Raw genomic sequence first — 27698 nt, forward strand, 5'->3', positions numbered from 1 at the left:
ACCTAGCTCCAAGAAACCAGTAGCAGGCCTCAGGCAACTGAATCACTGGCAGCTGTGGCAGTTTCCAGACGTCTCAGCCATAGACAACAAAGACAAATTAGAAGGTTAGCAAGAAAGGCCTGTAAAACCTAGGTGAGAGTGGAGCACAATTCAGTGTAGGCCAAGCCAGCACAGCCCCGGTCCCAGCAAACCAGGAACAGGCCTTGGGAACCACTGAATCAGCAGCAGCAACAGTTGCTGCTTCTGGAGCTCTTGGCCCACAGATAGTAAGGAGGTCAGAACAACTGGTCAGAAGGAGATTACAGAGGGGCCTTTGTGCTGGCACTGAGGCAGGACTCTGTTGCTTTGCATATACTTGGATTCAGGTCTCAGTCCTGGGTGGCAGTCCCAGGGCAAGGAGGAGCTCTAGCATAGCAGACCTTGTGGCCACAGTGGTAAAAGGACGTTCCTCACAGTTCCAGGGCAGAAAAGAGTGCTTGTGGTCACTCACAGACCAGATCACAGGCCAGGAGAGTAGTAAACACCTCTCTGTAGATCATACCATCTTGAAAGAATGGAAAATTGGCAGGTCCCTAGAAGTATTTCTGAAAAAAGCAGGATAAAACCCCTGAAGCTTGGGACAGTGTACCCTCTACCCTGGAAGTAGAGCCCTACTTTAACAAACAGTTAAAAGTCAAGTAATAGGCTGGGAAAATGAACAAATAGCAGAAAAAAACCTCTTGACTGTAGAAAGTTACTATGGTGACAAGGAAGATCAAAGCATAGTAACTCTCTATGGTTGGATTCCTTTTCCTTAGCCTGTGCTTTTTTTTGGTGGGGGCGGAATAGCTTAATTTTTGTAATCACCTCTAGCCCTGGGGTATGCTGGATGGTGCTTCTGGCCTCAGATCCTCCTTGGGTTCCCCCTCTGGCCCTCAACCCAAACCACCACATCTATCTTTCTGTAAAGTGCTCACAGCCAGCCACATCCCTGTCCCATTGCTTCTGCACTCACTGGGCATGTGCTGGTTCCCTCTGTCCCCAAGCAGTGTCTCCACAGCACTTCTGGGTCAGTCATTGCTTGTCAGCAGAGGTTCCCTCCCCATCATCCCTCCAACTGTCCTGGGGGTAGAAGTTTTTGTGGCAGCCTCCCAACAAAGTTAACCTCAGGGTTTGCAGCTGGTTGTTTAAGTTGTCCATAGCCTGGAAGTGTCTACTTTTTACAGGGACCAAAGCCTTGTCCCCGGATTTTTCTTCAAATCTTTCTTCAGATTTTCTCCTATTGTCCCAGAAGCACCATTGTTCTTCCATTTCTCTTATTTATCTTTGCAGCTCTATGTTTGCCTTGAGGTGCTGTTTCTTTTGTAGAGGAAAATCTTGAGAGCTTGAAGTTTTCTGACCTACTCTGACATCTTCTCAGAATCCTCTCTCTATTCAACTATTTTTAATGTTATTATATTATTTTCTCATATTTGCAAAATGTCAGAGATGGGGGAGTATTTAATGTTCAACTCTTTAATTTTATAAATAAGGAAAGTAAGGCCAAAAGGGATTATTACTTGCCAAGGTCACAAAGTGAATAAATTGCACACAGCTTGGACTTGAGCTCAGTTCTTTGTATCCTAAGACTGGTATTCATTTCACTCTACCGTATTGCCTCCTTGTTCATCAATAATGTTTACACTACTGATAGAAGTGTGTGTGTGTGGGGGGGGGCGGTGGGGCTAATGCCCAAGTGCCATTTTTTTCTAGGCCCCCTCTTTTAAGTTACTCTAAATGAGAATCTGCACATGTGCTAGGAGGTAGGGGTAAGAATGTTCTTTACCTTCTATGATGGCAATTGAAAGAAATGTAGTGCAGCTTTTGTTAATCAATCAGCAAGTATTTACTGAGCATCTATGATTATGCCAGGTACTACACTAGCCATTGGGGATACAAAGACAAAAATAGTCTTTGCCTTCAAGCAGCTTATATTCTGTAGGGGGAAACAACATGTACACACACACACACACATACATATATGAGTATATGTGTACGTATATACACATCTATCTATGTATATGGGTCACAGGGTCATGAAGAGCTGTACATAAGTGAACAATAAAAAAAAATGCCAGGAACTGTGCTAAGCACTTCACCCAAATTCTTTCATTTAATCTTCACAATACCCTGTGATAGTAATTTAAATTTGAAGACCTTTTCCACCCATTAATAGGCCTGTGCGATCTGCATAATCTGTCATAGGAAGCCTAAATCACATGTGATGGGAAGACCTTGTTGAACTAAAGGAACAGGAAAGGGTGGAGCTCAGGGTGGTTAGAGCTGAGGGAGAGAGCACACATGTGCTAGCTGTGCTGTGAGTGTGTTTTTTGGTGGCAAGGGAATGGTTTTGAGATGGAGTTGTTCTCTGCTGTGATAATGTGTATTAATTTCTTTACTGCTATGATAGATTGGACTTATCGGTTGTGGGATCTGGTTCTCTGGTGTCTGAATGAATGGTTTACTTCTTCTACCTCTATTATGGAGTCTCATATTTTGCAATACAGAACTACATAAGCATATTTACAATTACCATCTATATTGTGCTTAATGCCTTGCTGATACACAATCCTTAGAGTAGGTGTTATTATGATCTCTATTTTTTAGTTGAGGAAAATGGGGCAGAGAGAGATTAAATTATTTTACCTAGGGTCATATAGCTAATAGGTGTTTGAGGCCACATTTGAACTCAAGTGTTCCTGACTCCAGGACTCTATCCACACTGTGCCACGATAAATTTGGAAAGGTAGGTCAAATTTAAAATGGCAAACAGAAGAGTTTGCATTTGATCTCAGAGGGAATAGGGAGTCAGTACCCTGTGCCACCTGGCACAGACGCCAACAATACCAAGAACTGAGAGGCATAGAAGGACAGACAGGTAAGTTGGTAAGAGCAGTGAATCACTGCCCCTTCATTCACTCCTTATTGTCTCATATGAAAGAGACAACATCCAATTAGATAAATTATATCCCCCAAGGGCTTGCTCTCATCCATCACCTTACAGACTAGATCTTTGTCCTGCCTGACGGAATTTTATTTTCTTTATCCACTTGGAAGAAAAGACATTATGTTTTGTTCCAATCTTGTTTTTATATAATCAAGAGAGTTGAAGTAATTTGGGGAATGAGAGTAAAAAACTAACACAAAATTGAATTATCCATATGGATTGATACTCATCAGTTTTAAGATGTGAAGTGCTCAACTCTCCAACAATGACTAAAGAGATCTAACTCAAATCAAATAAAAGAGAACCCATCATGGTTCCTGTTAAGCCACTATGCTTAGCCACTTGAGGTAATACCATCTATCCACTTAAAAAGTAAATTTTCATATAATCTGAGAGTGTACAGACTTCTTTTCCTTGCAGCAAACCTTGACAAAAATTTGCTTCATGGCTTTTAAGTCACAGATTGGTAAAGTTTTTATGTTAAAAGGTTAAACTGAAAATTTAAGAGATTCTCTGTCTGGCAAAGAAAAGAGAACGGATAATAACGTCCCCTTTACAATTACCTTCTGTCATTTGGAACTTAAAGTTTTAAAAATAAATGTTAAAAATTGTTTTTATATGTAACTGGGGAAAAATCAAATACTAAATAAAAACTTTTAAAAAATTATTATCTTCTGCCTTATGGCAATGAGCCCATAATTATTTGCCTCAGAAGACCTAGGGAAAATATGTCAAAACACATTTGGGTGGTGTGTCCATTGTTGTGGTTGTACACACACACACACACACACACACACACACACACACACACACATATTTAGAAAGCAGTACCTGTTATCTGCTTTTTAGTCTCCAAGTCTCCAGTTTGCTTCAGGACCTGGAGCAATTGAGGAACCCCATTCAGTTCAGTTATTTCCATCTTATTGTCATTGTTTTCAAATGCCAAATTTCTTAGGGCTCCACATGCTGCCCTCTGTATATCCTCATTCTGCAATTTTAGGAGCTGCAGAAGCTTGGGTATGCCCTGAAGATGATTAACCTGAAGGAGGAAATCCACACTCCGTTAAGTTTATTTATGTTGTGGCTTTGCTATAGTATAGAGACATGTAACGTAATAATACTTGATTTTGTTGTTTGTTATTGTGTGGGTTTAATACATCAATCAAAAACTATAGGTACAACATAACAACAATGATAGCTAACATTTATATAAACTTTAAGGTTTGCAAAATGCTTTTACATATATTATCTCATTTGATCCTCACAACAATCCTGTGAGACAGGTGGTACTATGAGCTCCATTTTACAGATGAGGAAACAAGGCTGAGAAAAGTTAAAAGATTTGTCCAGTGTTACCCAGTTTGTGTTGGAGGTAGGATTTGAATTAGGGTCTTCCAGACTTCCAGGACAGTGATCCATCTACTACTACATCTAGTATGGTCTCTTCCCCTCAGAGCTTATAATCTGTTTGGAGAGACAATACTAAGACATCTGAGATAATTAGAGAAAAATGGAAGACATTGTGTGATTACAGGTCTAGTGATACGGAAGACAAGTATGGAAGGAACTCAGAGAAGGGAGAGATCAATACAGGAGATCAGAATAGTTAAAGATTCTTGGTGAACTACACAAATTTTTATTCTAGGCAAAGTGTTATAATTGCAAAATAAATGGAAATTCAGGAAAGAAATAATTTGCTATGTTAATCCTAATTGCAAGTTATTTGTGTAATCAATTACATACTCACAAATATTCATGTAAATTAGCTTTGTCTACACAGAAGCATTTGGACTTAATAAAATAATTTTGTAGTTTTAAAATCCTATTTCTTGATTTTTATTTTTAGAAAGCAGGGTAAATTAGGGAGAATATCAAGAGGGTAAGGAATAAAGAAAGGTCAGAGAAGGTCTAGGGGTAGAAAAACTTTAATTCAATTTGGATTCTGAGACCTCTGGCTTTTTAGAAATAGAAAAGAATAAAGCCAGTTTGAGTAGATTGTTCTTGTATATTAGATTGTACATATCATATAAAGCATATTGCTTAGGGATGGAAATAGATCCTATGCCAAGAGGGGTTGGTTAGGAAAATTTCTTAAAGTTGCATGGGCTCTGGTGGCTTCTCTCCTCTCAGATTTATGTTAATGTCAGATTTGTTTTTCTTTTGATGCTGGAAATATCCTGTCTTTTGTTGGTACTCTTGTTTATTTCCACAAGCAGTCTGTTAGTTCTGGCTTTGCTTCTGAGAAGAATGGGATATTGTTGGGAGCTTGAGGAGAGAAGAAAAGGTTGGGGACAATCACCAAAGGGAATGGGGCAGACAGAGCCAATTAAAGAATAAAACTTTTATCATGTAGCAGTGAGGGCTGTTCCAGTTGAGATTAAATAATGAGAATATATAGTGGACCCACCCAACCTAGATTACAGTAGAATTGTTACAGCACCTCTAATAATATTCTGCTAGTATATGCTGCCTAAGTAATATGCTGCCTAAGATTATATTAGCTTTTTTTTTTTAAATAGCCATGCCACACAATGCAATAGGGATATAGCAATAACTTATGGATTTTTTTTTGTTTTTTTTTTGGTCTCTTTGGGATCAGACCTAGTAACGGTATTGCTGAGCCAAGGGTATGCACAGCTGTATAGCTCTTTGAGCATAAGAAGTGATTTTCTTAAGTCTGACTATATCCCTCTTGTACAAAGAAAGAGAGGGCATTTCAAAATAAACTTAACATCCTTACAAATTCTTTCCAAAAGGCAGGTCTGTGATTATGCAGTGGGGCAAAAGACTTGAGATCAGTGAAAAGCTTCAAATAAATAAATATTTATTTATAATTTTAAAATAAAAATAATTTTCATACAGTTTTTAAACATCCAACCCAGTACACATACAATTAAGTTAGTGTCTTACCCTTTTTCGGGCTTCTGATTTCTGGAAACATTCATGCTGGATAAAGGTGATTGCAGCTTGAATCCTAGATGCTAGTGTGCTGTCTGAATCCAGCATGCTTACTGCATGCTCCAAAGTCATCTCTACATCTTCATGGCTACATATGGAAAATATAATAACTTAGGGTTCAGTAAAATACACGACTTTTGGGGGGTATAGTTTATTTGTTTTAAGTTCACAAATCTATAGAAAGTTTTGTAGAAAGGAAATAGCAGGTAGGTGGCAGGGTGGATAGCGAGGGCATGCCTGTAATCAAATCTGATTTCAAATCTGGTCTCTGCCACTTACTAATGGTATAACTTTGGACAAGTCACTTAACATGTTCGCCTCAGTTCCCTCATCTGTAAAACAATAATAGCACCTACCTCCCAAGGTAGTTGTGAGGATCAAATGAGACAATAATTGTAAACTGCTTAGCAGAATGCCTGGAACATAGTAAATACTAGATAAATGTTAGCTATCATTATTATTGATAAACTTCAGACTGTGCTTTCAACTTCAAAAACCTATATGAACAATTTTTACCTGCTTGCAAAATAAAAAAATCAGAAAAATTTTGCAAGGTCAGATACTTGGAACTATAATACCAAGACTCATAATGTCTCCCCAAGACCCAGAAGGTGGCAGATTTGTGCATAGATATTATATAAGTATCATTGTCATCATACCATCATGACAAGAATAAATCACAAATATTAATACTTAACTACTGAGAAGTAATTATCATATCTTTAAAATAAAAAAAAAGACACACTGCTGTAATCTGTTACTGCCTGGCTTGTCATCAAAGGCTCACTTGGACTCTGTCCCCAAAGAACTTTTTTCTTTACTAAATAACTCAATGAATCAGTAAATAAACATTTATTAAATGTTTACTATGTATCAGGCATTGTGCTAATTGCTAGGAATACAAAAAAAGACAAAAATGTATAAAGAAGATATGTACAGGATAAATAGGAAGTAATTTTCAGAGGGAAGACCCTAGGATTAAGAGGGGTTGGGAAATGCTTCTTGTAGAAGGATCTTAGAATCTTAGGTGGGACTTAGAGTTAGCCAGGTAGAATAGTAGGTGGATATGAGGAGGGATGGTCAGAGAAAATATACAAATCTGAGAGATGGATTGTTAGCAATATGGAAGACAGAGGAATTGAATTTCTCTTTTTCTAGTGTTACATTAAGAAGAACTATAATTTATATCAATTTAGGGTCATAGACTCTAACAGGTCCTTAACAGTTAATCTAGATTCATTTTCAGGCTTCAGATAGAGTTGTATCTAAGTTATTTCAGACAAAAACTATTGTTTTTCCAACAACTTCTGAATGCACTGGAATCCTGGCCAAATAACTTCATTTCTCTGGACTTCAGTTTCCTCTATTGCAAAATGAGGGAGTTGGTCCAAATTAGAATCTTTTAAAATTCTCCTTGCAGAATCATATTTTGTTATTACGAATCTTCTTAGTTAGAATGCCCATTGACATTTGATAGTGAAATGTCCAAGTTGCCCTGAGGCATTTTTTTGTTTCCCCCCCTCTCCCAGCAAAATCACTGAAGTTGTTGCATTCAAATAATTTGCATTTATTAAAATGTTCCCATACTAAATAAAAGCACTTCAAATTCAGTCTGAAAATTTGAATGATTTCCCATTAACTAAAGTTAACTTTTAAAATATATTCAATCTTGGAACGAAAAATCATTAGCTGAAAGTCTAAAATGCCAGAAATTTTCAGCTTCACTTTTTTTTTTTGCAAGACATTCTTTTTAAAAAACTCTCTCTTATTTTCCTCTCAGTTACATGTAAAAATAATTTTAACATTAAATTTTAAAATTGAGTTCTAGGGGCGGAGCCAAGATGGCGGCTGGTAAGCACGGACTAGAGTGAGCTCCATACCCGAGTCCCTCCAAAAACCTACAAAAATGGCTCTGAACCAATTCTAGAACGGCAGAACCCACAGAACAGCAGAGGGAAGCAGGGCTCCAGCCCAGGACAGCCTGGATGGTCTCTGGGTGAGGTCTATTCCACACGGAGTTGGGAGCTGGGAGCTGGGAACGGAGTGGAGCAGAGCCCAGCCTGAGCGGCGTGGACGATCCAGACCAGAAGCCGGGCGCAGGGGGCCCTAGCGCCCTGAATATGTGAGCTGTGGCAGTTACCAGACCCCTCGACCCACAAACACCAAAGACTGCGGAGAAGGTCAGTGGGAAAAGCTGCGGGAGTGGAAGGAGTTCGCGGTTCGGCTTCCAGCCCCGGGGGCAGCGGAGGTGGGGCAGCTACAGCTGTTGTTACTTACCGCTCCAGGCCCACCTGGTGGGAGGAATTAAGTGGCGGATCAGAGCAGGAGCGCAACAGCCTGCTGAAGATCTAAGCCCAGCCTGGACTGGGGGTCCTTGGGGAAGGAGGAGTGTGGCTCTGACAGAGCTGGCACCTCCCCCCCAAATGTAGAACATAGAACTCGTTAGTCTACAAGCAGTCATACCCCACTGAAAAACTCAAGGGTCAAGTTAGTTGGTTGGGAATATGGCCAGGCAGCGAAAACGTGCCCAGATTCAGTCTCAGACTTTGCATTCTTTCTTTGGTGACAAAGAAGACCAAAACATAGAGCCTAAAGAAGACAACAAAGTCATAGAGCCTACAACCAAAGCCTCCAAGAAAAACATGAACTGGCCCCAGGCCATAGAAGAACTCAAAAAGGATTTGGAAAAGCAAGTTAGAGAAGTAGAGGAAAAATTGGGAAGAGAAATGAGAAGGATGCGAGAAAACCATGAAAAACAAGTCAATGACTTGCTAAAGGAGACCCAAAAAAATACTGAAAAATACACTGAAGAAAACAACACCTTAAAAAACAGACTAACTCAAATGGCAAAAGAGCTCCAAAAAGCCAATGAGGAGAAGAATGCCTTGAAAGGCAGAATTAGCCAAATGGAAAAGGAGGTCCAAAAGACCACTGAAGAAAATACTACTTTAAAAATTAGATTGGAGCAAGTGGAAGCTAGTGACTTGATGAGAAATCAGGATATTATAAAACAGAACCAGAGGAATGAAAAAATGGAAGACAATGTGAAATATCTCCTTGGAAAAACCACTGACCTCGAAAATAGATCCAGGAGAGATAATTTAAAAATTATTGGACTACCTGAAAGCCATGATCAAAAAAAGAGCCTAGATACCATCTTTCAGGAAATTATCAAGGAGAACTGCCCTGATATTCTAGAGCCACAGGGCAAAATAGAAATTGAAAGAATCCATCGATCGCCTCCTCAAATAGATCCCAAAAAGAAATCTCCTAGGAATATTGTTGCCAAACTCCAGAGCTCCCAGATCAAGGAGAAAATACTGCAAGCAGCCAGAAAGAAACAATTTGAGTATTGTGGAAACCCAATCAGAATAACCCAAGATCTGGCAGCGTCTACATTAAGAGATCGAAGGGCTTGGAATGCGATATTCCGGAGGTCAATGGAGCTAGGATTAAAACCTAGAATCACCTACCCAGCAAAACTGAGTATCATGTTCCAAGGCAAAATATGGAGTTTCAATAAAATAGAGGACTTTCAAGCTTTCTCAGTGAAAAGACCAGAACTGAATAGAAAATTTCACTTTCAAACACAGGAATCAAGAGAAGCATGAAAAGGTAATCAAGAAACGGAAATTGCAAGGGACTTACTAAAGTTGAACTGTTTTGTTTACATTCCTACATGGAAAGATGATGAGTATGATTCATGAGACCTCAGTATTAAGGTAGTTGAAGGGAATATGCATGTATATATATATATATGTTTATATATATATGTGAATGTGTTGTTATGTATATATCTATGTGTGTATGTGTATGTATATGTATATATATGTATATATGTGTTTTTACGTGTATATATATATATATATATGTAAAAGAGAGAGAGCAGACACAGGGTGAGTTGAAGAGGAAGGGAAGATATCTAAAAGAAATAAAATGAAATTAAGGGATGAGAGAGTAACATACTGAGAGAGGGAGATAGGGAGAGATAGAATGGGGTGAATTATCTCGCATAAAGGTGGCAAGAGGAAGCAGTTCTATGGGAGGAGGGGAGAGGGCAGGTGAGTGGGGAATGAGTGAACCTTGCTCTCATCAGATTTGGCCTGAGGGGGAATACCATACATACTCAGTTGGGTATCTTACCCCACAGGAAAGAAGAGGGAGGAAGACAAAAAAAAAAAATAAAAGGCGGGGGGATGATGCAGGGGAGGGCAGATGGGGGTGGAGGTAATCAAAACAAACACTTTGGAAAGGGGACAGGGTCAAGGGAGAAAATTCAATAAAGCGGGATGGGTTGGGAAGGAGCAAAATGTAGTTAGCCTTTCACAACATGAGTATTGTGGAAGGGTTATACATAATAATACATGTGTGGCCTAGGTTGAATTGCTCAACTTCTTAGGGAGGGTGGGTGGGAAGGGAAGAGGGAAGAGAATTTGGAACTCAAAGTTTTAAAATCAGATGTTCAAAAACAAAAAAAGTTTTTGTATGCAACTAAAAAATAAGATACACAGGCAATGGGGCGTAGAAATTTATCTTGCCCTACAAGAAAGGAAGGGAAAAGGGGATGAGAGGGGAGGGGGGTGATAGAGGGGAGGGCTGACTGGGGAAAAGGACAACCAGAATATAAGCCATCTTGGAGTGGGGGGGGAGGGTAGAAATGGGGAGAAAATTTGTAATTCAAAATGTTGTGAAAATCAATGCTGAAAACCAAATATGTTAAATAAATAAATTGCATTAAAAAAAAATTTAATATAAAAAAAAATTGAGTTCTAAATTCCCTCCCCCCCATTGACAAGGGAAGCAATTTTTATAGGTTACACATGTGAGGCATGCAAAACATATTGTCACATGAGCCATGTTGCAAAAAAAAAAAATGCAGTTAAAATATTTGAAAGTATGCTTTGATCTGCACTTAGATTCTATCAGTGACTTTTCTGTAGAAAGCACAGAAGTACTTGCTTCCAGCCATGGAATAGGATTTAGGATGTCAAAGCCAGTCTCTACTCCCTTCCAATCCCTACCTCCTAACCCCAGGAACCCAGTTTTCCAAAAATGTGTGTGGTGGGACTTGGGCTCCCATCTACATAATGGTGGAAACAGTGGGTTAGGAGGCCAAGAAACATACTGTTGCTGAGGTACCCCTTTTTGCTGGGTTAAGCATGTGCCATCCCAGACTTGCAATGTCATAACCCTACTTTTAGGAAGCTCTCAGTATCTCACTTTTGGCTCTGAGAGAGAGCATCTAGAGACCCTGCAGGGCTTTTGCATGGCTCAATCAGGCTGTAATTTCCAGCTTCCACACCTTTGGGCACTTTATTCTTTCTGTTGCTATGTCCTAATCATGGCTTAAGTCTTTTCTTACAATAGAAACCAAATCTGGAAGCAGCTTTAGGGAGCAGCAGCGGGAAGGAAGCCAGAAAGGCCTCCACTAAAAGATGAAGGGAACCAGCTGGCCTAGGAGCACTCAGCTTCTCCCATTACTATTCTTTGTATCTGGCCTACATCATTCCCAACTATAGCTTTGAGGAAGAGAGTTCCCCTCATTTTTCTTTCCAGCTGCAACCTCCTTACATTTCCATATCACTTTGCTGATGGGGACTCAGCCACTGACAGTCCAGGGTTGACATGGGATCAGAGGACAGGGGGCAAATGTGGACCCCAAGGGCAGAGAAGCTGTGGCATATGTGTTGTGTTAGTGAACACCCCCTTCATGAAGGGGAAGCAGACTGGACTGTAAGAACGAACTGATTCAAATACCCAAGGCCATTTTGGTATGGGAATCTGCCATTTTTTTTATTAATTTATTTGAGGAGTTGATGACTTCCCCTTCATCCTCCCAAATGATAAAATTTAATAAATTATCCATTTGGGAGTGAAGCAGAAAAAAAGGTACATTTTTCATCATATGTCCTTCGGGACATGGCTCACTGCATTGCTGAGAGTAGCTAAGTCATTCACAGTAGATTATCATAAAATATTGCTGTTACTGAGAAAATGTTCTTCTGGTTCTGCTCACTTCACTTTGTATCAGTTCATATAAGTCTTCCCAGGTTTTTCTGAAACCAACCTGCTCATCCTTTCATATAGCACAATAGCATTCCATCACAATCAATACCCCAACTTGTTTAGCCATTCCCTAGTTGATGGGCATCCTCTCAATTTCCAATTCCTTGCCACCACAAAAAGAGCTGCTATAAATATTCTTGTACAAATAGGCCCTTTTCCTTTTTATTTGTCTCGTTGGAATAGAGACCTAGTAGTGGTATTGCTGGGTGAAAGCCTATGCACAGTTTTATAGCCCTTTGGGGATAGTTTTAAATTGCTCTCCAGCATGATTGGATCCACAAACAGTGCATTAGTGCCACACTTTTTTCACCTCCCCTCCAAAATTTGTGATTTTCCTTTTCTGTCATATTAGCTAATCTGATAGTTGTTTTAATTTGCATTTCTCTAATCAATAGTGATTTAGAGCATTTTTTTTTCACATGAATATAGCTAGCTTTACTTTCTTCATCTGAAAACTGCCTGTTCATGTCCTTTGGCCATTTATCAATAAAGGAATGACTCAGTTTTCTATATATGTGAGAAAAGAGACCTTTTCAGAAAAACTTATTGTAAAATTTCCCCCCATTTTTCTTTCTTTCTAATCTTGGTTGCATTGGTTTTGTTTGTGCAAAACCTTTTTAATTTAATGTAATCAAAGTTAGCCATTTTATATATCATAATGTTCTATTTCCCTTGTTTGGTCAGAAATTATTCCCTTATTCTTAGATGTGACAGGTAAAATTTTCCATTCTCCCCTAAGGTACTTATAATATATCACCCTTTATATCAAATCATATACCCATTTTGACCTTATCTTGGTATTCAGCATGAAATGTTGCTGAGATGTAGATAACTAGTTTCTGCCAAACTGCTTTCCAGTTTTCCCAGCAATTTTTGTCAAATAGTGAGCTCTTGTCCCCAAAATTTGACTCTTTGGATTTATCAAACACAAAATTACTTTGGTCATTTACCACTATATACTGTATACCTAATCTATCCCATTGAACCACCACTCTATTCCTTAGCCAGTACCAAATTGTTTTGATGATTAGCACTTAGCAATACACTTTGAAATCTGGCACAGCTAGGTACCACACATTTCCCTTCACATTTATTCCCATTAATTCCCTTGATATTCTTGACCTTTTGTTCTCCCAGGTGAATTTTATTATTAATTTTCCTGGCTTTATTAAATAATGTTTTGGTAGTTTGATTGGAGTGACACTGAAAAAGTAATTTATGTGGCATTGTCATTTTTATCATGTTGACTTGACCTACCCATGAGCAATTAATATTTTTCTAATTGTTTAGATCTGACGTGGTGTGAAAAGTGTTTTGTAAATGTGTTTACATAGTTCTTGGGTTTGTCTTGGCAGATGTTTTCTCAAGTATTTCATGTTCTCTGCAGTCATTTTAAGTGGAATTTCTTTTTCTGTCTGACTTTGTAATATTAGAAATGATGATCTGTGTGGATTTATTTTATATCCTGCAACTTTGCTAAAGTTGTTAATTATTTCAACTACTTTTTTAGTTGATTTTCTAGGATTCTCAAAGGATATCAACATATCAGCAAAAAAAAATAATGGTTTTGTTTCCTCATTGCCTATTCTAATTCATTTGATTTCTTTTTCTGTTCTCATTACTATAAATAGTATTTCAAGTACATTATTGAATAATAGTGGTGATAATCACATCCTTGCTTCACCTCTGATCTTACTGGGAAGACTTCTAGCTTATTCCCATTACACATAATACTTGTTGATGGTTTTAGATAGATATTACTCATCATTTTAAAGAAAGCTCTATTTATTCCCATGCTTTTTAGTGTTTTTAATAGGAATGAGTGTTGTATTTTGTCAAAATATATCTTCTCCATCCATTGACATAATCATATAATTTTTTTTTTGTTGCTGCTTACATGGTCAATTATGCTGATAGTTTTCCCAATATTGAATCATCTCTGAATTCTTGCTATAAATTCTACTTGGTTATAATGTATGATCTTTGTGATATATTGCTGGAATCTCTTTGCTAGTGTTTCATTTAAAATTTTTTGCATCAATATCTATTAGCAAATTGGTCTATAATTTTCTTTCAGTGTTTTTGCTCTTCCTGGTTTAATTATCAGCACCACACTTGTGTTATAAGAATTTTCTTACTGATTATTTACCTATTTTCCCAAATAGTTTATATGTTATTGAAATTAATAGTTCTTGGGGCAGCTAGGTGGTGCAGTGAGTAGAGCACTAGCCCTGAAGTCAGGAGGAACTGAGTTCAAATCCAGCCTCAGATACTTACTAGCTGTGTGACTTTGGGGAAGTCACTTAACCACAATTGCCTTGCCTTCACCCTCCAAAAAAATGTTTGGGACAGCTAGGTGGTGCTGTGAGTAGAGCACCAGCCCTGGAGTCAGGAGGACCTGAGTTCAAATCTGGCCTCAGACACATGACACATATACTAGCTGTGTGACCTTGCCCTGCCAAAAAACAAACAAAAAACAACAACCAAAAAGAAATTAATCATTCTTTAAGTGTTTGGTAAATTCAATTTGTGAATCCATCTGGTCCTGGGGATTTTTTTCTTAGGGAGAACATTGATGGCTTATTCAATTTCTTTTTCTAAGATAGGATTATTTAAGTATTCTATTTCTTCTGTTAATCTGGACAATTTATATTTTTCTAAATATTCATCCATCTCACTCAGATCATTAGATTTTTTGGAGTGTGATTGGGCAAATGAGCTCTTAATAATTGCTTTAATTTCATATTCATTGGTGGGGAATTCACCCTTTTCATTTTTGATACTAGTAATTTGGTTTTCTTTCTTTTTTTAAATCAAGTTAACCAATGGTTTATCTATTTTATTTTATTTTTTAAAATAAAAGCAGCTCCTAGTTTTAATTCAATAATTTCCTTCTAATTGTATTAATCTCTCCTTTGATTTTCAGGATATCCAATTTGGTGTTTAATTGGGAATTTAAACATTTTTTCCTAGTTTTTTAAATTGCTTGCCCAATTCATTGATATTTCTCTATTTTACAAAGATTAGAGTTTAGTGATACAAATTTTTCCCTTGGTATTTCTTTGATAAATTTGGTATGCTGCCTCATTGTTGTCATTCTCTTTAGTGAAATTACTGATTTTTCTGCGATTTCTTTTTTGATCAACTCCTTCTTTAGGATTAGATTATTTAGTTTCCAATTAATTTTAATCTGTTTCCATGATCTTTTATTGAACATAATTTTTATTGCATTATGGTCTGAAAAGGATGCATTTAATATTTCTGTTTTTCTGCATATGGTTCTGAGGTTTTCATGCCCTAATCAGGGGTGGGGAACCTCTGGCCTTGAGGCCACATGTGACCCTCTAGGTCCTCAAGTTTGGCCCTTTGACTGAATCCAAACTTCACAGAACAATTCCCCTTAATAAAAGGATTTGTTCTGTGAAGGTTGGATTCAGTCAAAGGGCCAAACTTGAGGACCTAGAGAGTCACATGTGGCCTCAAGGCCACAATTCCCCACCCCTAGTAAGGCATAGTCAGTTTTTGTGAAAGTGCCATGAACAGCTGAGAAAAAATTATACTTGTTTCTACCCAGTCAACTTTTTTCCAGAGGCCTATCATATCTGATTTTTAAAAAATTCTATCCATCTCCTTAACTTCTTTCTTTTTTATTTGATGGTTATTTAATTTTGAGGGGAGAAAGTTGAGGTCCTCCTACTAGAAGAATTTTACTATCTATTTCCTTCTGTAACTCATTTAACTTTTCCTTTAAGAATGTGGATGGTATGCCATTTGGTACATGTATGATCTGTATTTATATTGGTTCAATTATCTACGGTACTTTTAACAAAATGTAGTTTCCCTGCTTGTCTCTTTTATTAGGTCTATTTTTGCTTTTGCTTTGTTTGAGATCGTGACTGCTACAATAACTTCTTTTTAACCTCAGCCAAACCATAACAGATTCCTTTCTAATCCACTGTTTTTACTTTGTTTTAAGTGTGTTTTTTGTAAACAACATACTGTTGGATTTTGGTTTTAATCTATTCATTATCTGCTTCTATTTTATGGGTTTGTCCCATTCACACTCACAGTCATGATTACTAACTTTGTATTTCCCTCCGTCCTCTTTTCCCATCTCCCTCTCTCTCTCTCTCCCCCGCTTTCCCTCTCTCTCTCTCCCTCATTTCGAACGGTACAATTAAGATATAATCATAAACCACAATTTGTTCATTGATTTTTCAGTTGTCAAAGAGGGAATTTAAGGTGTCCACTTCTTCAGAATTATCCTCCCTCTTAACCATCTCTCTCCTGTTCTCTGCTTATTTTCCTGTTGATTCTGTTGTATTTCCACACCAAAGTCTTGTGGGTGTGGGTGTTCAATTCTTTATCCATTTCAGATCCAGTCTAGACAAGTGATGTTCATCTGATGGCCACTTCTCCAACTCCTTCCTCCGTGTTTGAATTCTCATCTTCAAAAGGGCCCTAATTATGAGAAATAGTAAAATTTACCCCTTCTTCCTCTTTTTTACACTAAAGTATTTCTCCTTTTACTATTTCTTTTTTTCGTCTCTTCAAACCCATATGCAAGAGAGTAAATCCACCCACAAGATTTGTGTTTTTCTTATGTTACTCCCTCTATACTCCTTGAAGAAAAGAGTTCTGAAGGGACACTTGTTTCTTCTTCCTTTATTAGAATGCTAGCAGATTTGTTCTGTTTGGCCCAAAGGACAAAACATGAGAAATGGGTAGAAGTTTTAAGGAAGCAAATTTAGGTTTGATGTCAGGAAAACTTTTCCTGACAATTACAACCACTCAAGTGAATTAGGCTGCTTCTAGAAATGATAAATTCCCCTTCTTTGGAAGTCTTCAAAGAGAGGGTGGATGACCATATATCACATATGTTAGAGTAGAGATTTGGACAAGATATTCTTTAAGTTCTCTTCCTACTCTCAAATTCTAAGTCTCATTTTCTTTGATTCAAGTGCAATAAAGAGTTTTGCAATAATTATATAACACTTGGCACTCCCAAAGGCATATAAAGCTCATGAAGGAGGGCTTTGGTACTTTCTTAGGTTTGGCAAATTCTTTACTATGTGTGGGCTGCAAAAGCTACTGATCTGAATGCATCACCATGGAGAAAAAGGGAGACCAGAAGAAGCTCACCAGGAAAATTAGCATGTATCTTTGAGTGTGAACTGTATCCTTGCAGGTATAAGTATAATCCTTGTGTCAGGTTATTCCATTCTGGTCCCTGAGAATAGTATGGCTTTCTCAGTCACACTGTTTGTTCATGTGTTGTCTTCACAAAATCTTTCATATCTATCTTTTTATCTCTACTCTGATGGCTACCACCCAAGTTGAGGCCCTCAACAGTTCTTGGCAGGATAATTGTAATAGTCTCCTAACTGAACTCTACTTAGTCTCTTCCCCACAATCTGTTCTCTATACAGTTGCCAAAATAATTTTCCTAAGACACAGGCTGCAACATGTAACTTCCCCACTCCTTATTTCCTCAAATACTTGTTTACTTCCCACTTCCTCTATTCAGTGATGTACCACACTGCTTTAAGGACAGAAACTATGTCCAATTTACCTTTGTATATTAATTAGTTGTTAGATGCACATAGAAGACTCGATATAAGCTTTCTGAATTAATGAATAATCATTGAAAAGATAAGCAAAAATAAGAATTAGATAGATTCAAGATAGTAATACTCTTTCAGGAATCACTAACTACTAGAAAATAAATTGGTATCCTGTGGATTTGGGGCATATACATCATTGGATCATAGATTCAGATTTAGAACTAGAAGAAAACTTTGAAATCATTCAATCCAAATCATTTTAGAGATAAGGAATTTGAAGTCCAGAGAGATATCAAGGGGAGAGAGATTATAGATTTAGAATTAGAAAGGACCGTAAAGATCAGAGTCAGAGGAGGCAGAGTCACATTTGGAGAAAAAAGTCAGGAAGCTGCCTGAGCTTCCCAAATTCCCCTCCTTTAAACTTTAAACCACACCTTAAATGAATTCTGGAGTGCCAGAACTCATAAATGGACTGGGTGAAACAATTATGTAGCCCCAAGATCAATTAGAAGGACTTCAGGAAAGTCTTACTCAAGTAAAAACCCAACACAGGTGGTGTCTGGGCAAATCAGCAAGAAGTCCCTAGCACCAGCACAGATCAGCAACAAAGGCCATATGGTCATGATGCAGAAGGCCAGTGGCAAAGTGGATCAGCTGCGAAATATCTAGCCCCCAACACTGTAGGCAAGTAGCCAAGCTTGGCAGGCCCAGTGGCCACATTATAGCAAGCACACAGACAGGCTGGTTCCACACAGCAAAGTGAGACCAGGCCCAGAAAATCCAGCACAGCAGGCAAAGTGCCAGCCCCAGAGGCCCTGGCACAGTAGTTGAAGTGTCAGCCCTGGAGGTCCTGGAAAAACAGGCAAGCCACTAGGCTTAGGGACCCAGTGCAAGAAGGTTGGGACATTGTCCCCATTCTCCAGGAACACAGCTCAATTTTAAAAGTAGCAAAACAGGTTAAAAAATGAACAAAAACCAAAAAAAACTCCTGATCATAGAAAGCTACTAGGTGACAGGGAAGATCAAAACACAAACTCAGAAGGACAATGTAAAAATGTCTATATTCCTCGGAATATGAATTGGTGTCAGGCTTGAAAAGAACTTCTGAAAGAGCTCTAAAAGGATTTTAAAAACCAAATAAGAGAGGTAGAAGAAAAATTGGGAAGAGAAATTAGAGTTAAACAAGAGAATCATGAAAAAAAGAGTCAATAGATTGGTAAAGGAACCAAAAAAAATGGAAAAGGATGCACAAAAATCCACTGAAAAAAACAATTTCTTACAAAGCAGAATCAGACAAGTAGAAGCTAATGACTCCATTACACATCAAAAATCAATCAAACAAAATCAAAAGAATGAAAAAATAGAAGAAAATTTAAAATGCCTTATTGGAAAAACATCTGAACCCAAAAATAGATCCAGAAGGGATAATTTAAGAATTACTGGACATCTTGAGAGCCATGATTAAAAAAAAGAGCCTGGATAGTGTCTTTCAAGAAATTATCAAGGAAAACTGCCCTGATATCCTAACCAGAGGACAAAAGGGACATTGAAAGGACTGACCAATCACCTACTGAAAAAGATCCCAAATTGAAAATTCACAGGAATATTATAGCCAAATTCTAGAACTCTCAGGTCAAGGAGACAATACTACAAGCAGCCAGAAAGAAACTATTTAACTTCCAGGATGACACATGATCTAGCTGCTTCAATACTGAAAGATCAGAGGGCCTGCAACATGATATACCAGAAAGCAAAGGAGCTTGGATCACAACCAAAAATTACCTGCTCACCAAAAGTGAGCATAAACTTTCAGGGTAAAAAAACAGACATTCAATGAAATAGAGGAATTTCAAACATTCTTAATGAAAACACAAGAGTTAAACAGAAAATTTGATTTTCAAATACAAGACTCAAAAGAAACATAAAAGGCAAACAGTAAAGAGAAAGCATAATCTATTCAATAAGGTTAAACTGTTCACATTTTCACATGGGAAGATGAGACTCATAACTCTTAAGAACTGTACTGGGAGCAGAGCCAAGATGGCTGCATGAAAACAGCATCTTACCGGAGCTCTCTCACAAGGTCTGTCAGATTCCTATAAAAAATGAATTTGAGCAGATTTGAGAGTTAGAAACCACGAGCAGTATGAGTGGGGCAAATTTCCAAGCCAGGAGAGTCTGAAAGGCTGCAGGAATGAATCTGTAGGCTTGCAGAGCGCTTAGTGTGTGGAGCTGCTCCAGACAGCACCAAAACGGAAGCGGCCAGCTGGGAAACCCATGTGGGAGACAGGCTGGGAGAAAGCTGGGCACCCAAAACTGGCAGAGATCCTCAGGCCTCCCAACATAGGACGGCAGTCTGTGGAAGCCACGAGAAGCAGCGCAACGCCACCGGCCGTGAAACATCAACTCCTGAGGCTTGCAGCCCAAACGTATGAAACGCGGATTCTTGAACTTCTGGGAGACATGATGGCCAGGTAAATGGCTCTAATCCCTGCCCCACTCACCCAGATAATTCCTTGGGAAAAAAAAAGAACGCTGGAACAGAGGAGATAGAAGTGGGGCTTCAGTGGCCAAATAGTGGAAGTTCATTAGTCCCAGAGGGGCAGAGCCGGCAGGGGTCAACACCAGGAGCCCAGATGTAATCTTGCTCCCCCAGGGGAAGTGCCAACACCAGCTCAAACAACAAAGAGCTGAGACCATTGCTGAAGACAACAGTGCTGGAGACCGACCCCGGGGAAGAGGAGATTTCAGCCAGACAAACCCCTCCCCCACACCTCAGGAAACTGAAGGCTATAATTCACAAAGCCAACAACTAGACTCACAATCCCCAGAATAAGAAACCTGGGACAGAGAGCCCTGAGCCCCAAAAGCAGAAATTTATTGTAAAGCCAGGAAAAGGCTAACCAACACGAAGAAGAACACAAAAAAACTGGGGACCATTGATTCTTTTTATGGAGACAAGCATGGTCAAAATACCAATTTGGAAGAGGATAGCAATGGCACTATAGCCACATCAGATACCTCAAAAGGTAATGTGAACTGGTCTCCAGCCCAAAAAGCATTACTGGAAGAGCTAAAGGAGGATTTTAAAAACCAAATTTGGGAGGTAAAAGAAAAAATGGAAAAAAAAATCCACTGATGAAATCAAGTCCCTAAAGAATAAGACTGGCGAAATGGCTATGGAGATTCAGAATCTAAATTGAGAAAATGACACCCTGAGAGGTAAAATCAACCAATTGGAAAAGGAGACTCAAAAGCAAAATGAAGACACTAACTCATTAAAAATTAGTGTTGAGCAAGTGGAAGCTAATGGATCTACGAGGCATCAACAAGTAGTAAAACAATATGTAAAGAATGAAAAAAATAGAAAAAAATGTGAAATATCTGATTGGGAAAACAACTGATCTGGAAAATAGATCCAGGAGAGACAATTTAAGAGTTATTGGTCTACTGGAAATCCACGATGAAAAAAAGAGCTTTGACAGTATCTTCGGAGAAATTATCAAAGGCAACTGCCCAAAGGTCCTAGAACCAGAGGGCAAAATAGTCATTGAAAGAATTCACCCATCACCCCCTGAAAGGGATCCCAAACTGAAAACACCAAGAAATATTATAGGCAAATTTCAGAACTACAAAGTCAAGGAGAAAATACTGCAAGCAGCCAAAAAGAAACAAGTCAAATACCGTGGAATTATACTCAGGATCACGCAGGATCTCTCAGCTTCCACATTAAAAGACGGGAGAAATTGGAATCTGATATTCCGAAGGGCAAAGGAGCTGGGACTACAACCAAGGATCAACTACCCAGCAAAACTAAGCATAATTTTTCAGGCAAGGAGATGGACATTCAACGATATAATGGAATTCCAGACCTTCCTGATGAAAAGGCCAGAACTCAATGGAAAATTTGATCTCCAAATACAAAACTCAAGAGAGACATAAAAAGGTAAACGGGGGAAAACCCCCACAAACCTTATTAATCAGTAAGGGCAAATGATTTGCATCTTTATATAGGATTATATCATCTTATGTATGTTTTATATATACATACATTTATATGTGAGTCTTGAGAATAGTACAGCTATTATGACAATTGAAAGGGATACACATAGATTGTGAATGCCTGTATAAAATAACTGATATAAGGACAAAAAACACAATTAAGAGATGTAAAGGGAGGGCTTTGAGAGAAGAGGTAAGGAGGTAGTAGAAAAGGGTAAATTACACCAAATGAAAAGGCACAAAAACACACTTTAGTAGAGGGAAAGAAGGGAGGGAGAAGAGCAGTATTTGAGCATTACTGTCATCTGATCTGGTTCAAGAAGGGAATAACATACCCTGATAAGTATAGAAATCTAACTTGTCCTACAGGAAGTAGGAGGGGAAGGGGGAAAAAAGGGAGGGGGGTGGTCAGAAGGGAGGGGAGAAGTAGAAAGTAGGAAACAGTAAAATAAGGGAGGGGAATCAAGAGGAAGGGTAAACTAGGAAGGCAGCAGTCAAAAGCAAAACTTTGTTGAAGAGGGGAAGGGGAAAGGGAGAAGTAAAAGCATAAACAGGGGGAAATAGGATGGAGAAAAAGACACAGATAGAAATCATAACTGTGAACATGAATGGGATGAACTCTCCCATAAAATGGAAGCAGATAGTAGAATGGATTAAAAACCATAATCCTACAATATGCTGTTTACAAGAAACACATTTGAAACAGGGGGATACACACAGGGTAAGGGTAAAAGGCTGGAGTAAAATATATTGCGCCTCAGCTAAAGTAAAAAAAGCAGGTGTAGCAATCCTAATCTCAGACAAAGCAAAAGTAAAGATAGATTTATTTAAAAGAGATAAGGAAGGACATTACATCCTGCTGAAAGGCATCATAAACAATGAAGCAATATCATTGTTTAACATATATGCACCAAGTGGTATGGCATACAAATTCTTAGAGGAGAGGTTAAAAGAGTTACAGGAAGAAATAGACAGCAAAACTATAATATTGGGAGACCTCAACCTCCCCCTTTCTGAACTTGATAAATCTAACCTCAGAATAAATAAGAAAGAAGTTAAAGAGGTAAAGAGAATTTTAGAAAAGGCAGATATGATAGACCTCTGGAGAAAACTGAATGGGGATAAAAAGGAATATACTTTCTTCTCAAAAGTACATGGCACATACTCAAAAACTGACCATGTACTAGGGCATAAAAACCTCACAATCCAGTGCAGTAAGGCAGAAGTAGTCAAAGCACACTTTTCAGATCATGATGCAATAAGAATTATCTGTAACAAAGAACCATGGAAAAATAAGCTAAAAATTAATTGGAAACTAAATAATCTAATTCCAAAGAATAAATCAGAGAAACAATTAATAACTTCATTCAAGAGAATGACAATAATGAGACAATATACTAAAACTTATGGGATGCAGCAAAAGCAGTTCTTAGGGGAAGTTTTATATCTCTAAATGCTTACATGAATAAAATAGGGAAAAAAGAGATCAATGATTTGGGCATACAACTGAAAAAGCTAGAAAAAGAACAAATTGAAAATCCACAATTAAATACCAAAGTAGAAATACTGAAAATCAAAGGAGAGATTAGTAAAATTGAAACCAAGAAAACTATTGAATTAATAAATAAAACAAAGAGCTGGTTTTATGAAAAAACCAATAAAATTGATAAACCTTTGGTCAATTTGATTAAAAAAGAAAGAAAGGAGAAAATCAAATTACCAGTATCAAAAATGAAAACGGTGAGTTCACCTCTAATGAAGAGGAAATCAAAACAATAATTAGGAATTATTTTGCCTAATTGTATGCCCATAAATGTGACAACCTTAGAGATATGGATGAATATCTACAAAAACATAAATTGCCCAAGGTAACAGAAAAGGAAGTAAAATTTCTAAATAACCCCATCTCAGAAAAAGAAATTGAGCAAGCCATCAATGCACAGAAAAAAATCTCCAGGGCCAGATGGTTTTACACATGAATTCTATCAAACATTTAAAGAACAATTAATTCGTATACTTTGTAGACTATTTGGGAAAATAGGTGAAGAAGGAGTCCTACCAAATTCTTTTTATGACACAAATATGGTGCTAATACCCAAACGAGGTAGAGTCAAAACAAAGAAAGAAAATTATAGACCAATTTCCCTAATGAATATTGATGCAAAAACTTTAAATAAAATATTAGCAAAAAGATTGCAGCAACTTATCATGAGAATAATACACTATGACCAGGTAGGATTTATTCCAGGAATGAAAGGCTGGTTCAATATTAGGAAAATAATTAGCATAATTGACCATATCAACAACAAAACTAGCAGAAACCATATGATCATCTCAACAGATGCAGAAAAAGCCTTTGACAAAATACAACATCCATTCCTATTAAAAACACTAGAAGGCATAGGAATAAATGGAACCTTCCTTAAAATTATAAATAGCATCTACCTAAAACCATCAACAAGCATTATTTGTAATGGGGATAAGCTAGATGCATTCCCAATAAGATCAGGGGTGAAACAAGGATGTCCATTATCACCCCTACTATTCAATTTGGTACTAGAAATGTTAGCTGTAGCAATAAGAGAAGAAAAAGAAATTGAAAGAATTAGAATAGGCAAAGAAGAAGCTAAACTATCACTTTTTGCAGATGATATGATGATTTATTTAGAGAATCCTAGAGAATCAAGTAAAAAACTACTTGAAATAATAAACAACTTTAGCAAAGTTGCAGGATATAAAATAAACCCACATAAATCCTCAGCATTCCTATACATTACTAACAAAGCCCAAGAGCAAGAGATAGAAAGAGAGATTCCATTCAAAGTTACAGTAGACACTATAAAATATTTGGGAGTCTATCTGCCAAGACAAACCCAGGACCTATATGAACACAATTATGAAACACTTTTCATGCAAATAAAGTCAGATCTAAATAAATGGAAAAATATCAGTTGCTCATGGTTAGGCCGAGCTAATATAATAAAAATGACAATTTTACCTAAATTAATCTATCTATTCAGTGCCATACCAATTGAAATACCAAAAAATTATTTTACAGAGCTGGATAAAATACAAACAAAATTCATCTGGAGGAACAAGAGGTCTAGAATATCTAGGGTGTTAATGAAAAGAAATGCTAGAGAAGGTGGCCTAGCCATAGCAGATATTAAACTGTACTATAGAGCAGCAGTCATCAAAACTACCTGGTACTGACTAAGAAACAGAGTGGTGGATTAGTGTAACAGGATAGGTACACAAGATGGAGAAGTCAATGACTATAGCAATCTACTCTTTGATAAACCCAAAGAGGCCAGCTTCTGGGCTAAGAATTCACTATTTCACAAAAACTGTTGGGAAATTTTGAAAATGGTAGGGCAGAAACTGGGCATAGACCAATATCTTACACCATATACCAAAATAAAGTCAAAATGGGTTCATGATTTAGGAGTAAAGGCTGATACTATAAGTAATTTGGGAGAGCAAGGAATAGTTTAGTTATGAGATTTATGGAAAAAAAAAGAATTCATGACCCAACAAGAGATAGAGAGCATTACAAAATGCAAAATGGATAATTTTGATTACGTTAAATTGAAATGTTTTTGTACAAAAAAAGCCAATGTGACAAAAATTAGGAGGGAAGCAGAAAATTGGGAGAAAATCTTTACAACTAATATCTCTGATAAAGGCCTCATTTCTAAAATATACAGGGAACTGAGCCAAATATATAGGAATACAAGTCATTCCCCAATTGAGAAATGGTCAAAGGATATGAACAGGCAGTTTTCAGAGGAAGAAATTAAAGATATCTATAGGCATATGAAAAAATGCTCTAAATCACTACTGATTAGAGAAATGCAAATCAAAACAACTCTTAGATACCACATCTCTCCTGTCAGATTGGCTAAAATAACAAAACAGGAAAATTATAAATGCTGGAGAGGATGTGGGATAATTGGAACATTGTTACATTGCTGGTGGAGTTGTGAACTTATCCAGCCACTTCGGAGAGCAATTTGGAACTATGCCCAAAGGGCTATAAAAATGTTCATACCCTTTGACCCAGCAATACCACTTCTAGGGTTGTATCGCAAGAGATCACACAAGAGGGAAAGGAACCATATGTACAAAAATATTTATAGCGGCTCTTTTTGTGGTAGCTAAGAATTGGAAATCAAAGGGATGCCCATCAATTGGGGAATGGCTGAACAAGCTGTGGTATATGAAGGTAATGGAATACTATTGTGGTATAAGAAACAGGGATGATACGGACTTCATAACAACCTGGAAAAACCTACATGACATAATGCTGAAGGAGAGGAGCAGAGCCAGGAGAACATTATACACAACCACAGATATATGGATTCTGTGAGGACCAACCCTGCCAGACTTTGCTCATCTCAGCAGCACAAGATACAAAGACAACTCCAAAGGACTCATGATGGAGAATGCTATCTACATCCAGAGAAAGAAGTATGAAGTATGAATGCAGATTGAGGCACACTTCATGCTAGCCTTTTTATCTCCCTTTTTTTTTCTTTTTCTCTTTTGTTTTTGGGTTGTTTTTTTTTTTTGGTCCTGTTTCTTCTTTCTCATGATTCATTTCATTGGTCATAATTCTTCTACAAAAAAAAGAAAAAAAAGAACCATACCACTATTTGGGCAGTTAAAAAGAGCATGCACCAACAGATGATGTGGACATAATTTGACTTTAATGAGATGATATAAAAAAATATAAGGGGTGAGAAAGAGGATTGCACTGGGAGAAGATTGAAGTGAGAATCAGAATGGGTTAAATTATATCACATGAAGAGGTGCAAAAGACCTATTACAGTGGAGGGAAAGGGGGGAGAGACAGTGAACATTGCTTGAACCTTATTCTCACTAGATTTGGCTTAAAGGGGGAGTAACATACAGAGTCGGTTGGGAATAGAAATCTATCTTACCCTACTGGGAAACAGGAGGGGAGGGGAAAAGAAGGAAGGAAGCTGATGGAGGGAGAGCAGATTGAAGGAGGCAATGGTCAGAAGCAAAACACTGGTGAGGAGGGTCAGGATGAGAAAGAGAGAGAGAGAGAGAGAGAGAAAGTATAAACAGCCAGGAAATAGAATGGAGGGAAATACACAGTTAGTAATCATAACTATGAATGTGAATGGGATAAGCTCACCCATAAAATGGAAGCTGAGGGTAGACTAGATTAAAAACCAGAATCCTACAATATATTGTTTCCAAGAAATTCATCTGAAGCAGAGAGAATAAACACAGAGTAAAGGTAAAAGGCTAGAGCAGAATATATTACGCTTCAGCTGAAGTAAAAAAAAAAAGTAAAAAGCAGGGGTAGCAATCCTGATCTCAGACAAAGGAAAAGTAGACCCAGGCCTAATTAAAAGAGATAAGGAAGGAAACTACATCTTTCTAAAAGGTACCATAGACAATGAAGTAATATCTACACTAAACACATATGTACCAAATGGTATAGCATTCACATTCTTTTTCGCTGTCTTTTAAAAAATTTTAGTATTTTGTTTTTCCCCAATGATATATAAAAAAATTTTCAACATTAGTTTTTAAATTTTTTTTCAAATGCAATTTATTTATTTAACATATTTGGTTTTCAGCATTGATTTTCACAACATTTTGAATTACAAATTTTCTCCCCATTTCTACCCTCCCCCCCCACTCCAAGATGGCTTATATTCTGGTTGCCATGTTCCCCAGTCAGCCCTCCCCTCTATCACCCCCCTCCCCTCTCATCCCCTTTTCCCTTCCTTTCTTGTAGGGCAAGAAAAATTTCTATGCCCCATTGCCTGTGTATCTTATTTTTTAGTTGCATACAAAAACTTTTTTTGTTTTTGAACATCTGATTTTAAAACTTTGAGTTCCAAATTCCCTTCCCTCTTCCCTTCCCACCCACCCTCCCTAAGAAGTTGAGCAATTCAACCTAGGCCACGCATGTATCATTATGTATAACCCTTCCACAATACTCATGTTGTGAAAGGCTAACTACATTTTGCTCCTTCCCAACCCATCCCGCTTTATTGAATTTTCTCCCTTGACCCTGTCCCCTTTCCAAAGTGTTTGTTTTGATTACCTCCACCCCCATCTGCCCTCCACTCCATCATCCCCCCGCCTTTTATTTTTTTTTT

The 27698-nt window shown here is 37.8% G+C and overlaps 1 protein-coding gene across 1 annotated transcript in view; it reads right to left on the bottom strand.

Moving 5' to 3' along the window:
- PKP2 (plakophilin 2) overlaps positions 1-27698 on the bottom strand; it is a 151301-nt gene that overhangs the window by 72201 nt on the left and 51402 nt on the right. Inside the window, exons 4-5 of the mRNA XM_036759443.1 lie at positions 5876-6011; positions 3797-4004 (exon numbers count right to left, since the gene is read on the bottom strand). Coding sequence (XP_036615338.1) covers positions 3797-4004; positions 5876-6011 — 344 coding nt within the window. The remainder of the gene's footprint in view (positions 1-3796; positions 4005-5875; positions 6012-27698) is intronic.

Source organism: Trichosurus vulpecula, chromosome 5 (assembly GCF_011100635.1).
Source record: "Trichosurus vulpecula isolate mTriVul1 chromosome 5, mTriVul1.pri, whole genome shotgun sequence".
Taxonomy (NCBI): domain Eukaryota; kingdom Metazoa; phylum Chordata; class Mammalia; order Diprotodontia; family Phalangeridae; genus Trichosurus; species Trichosurus vulpecula.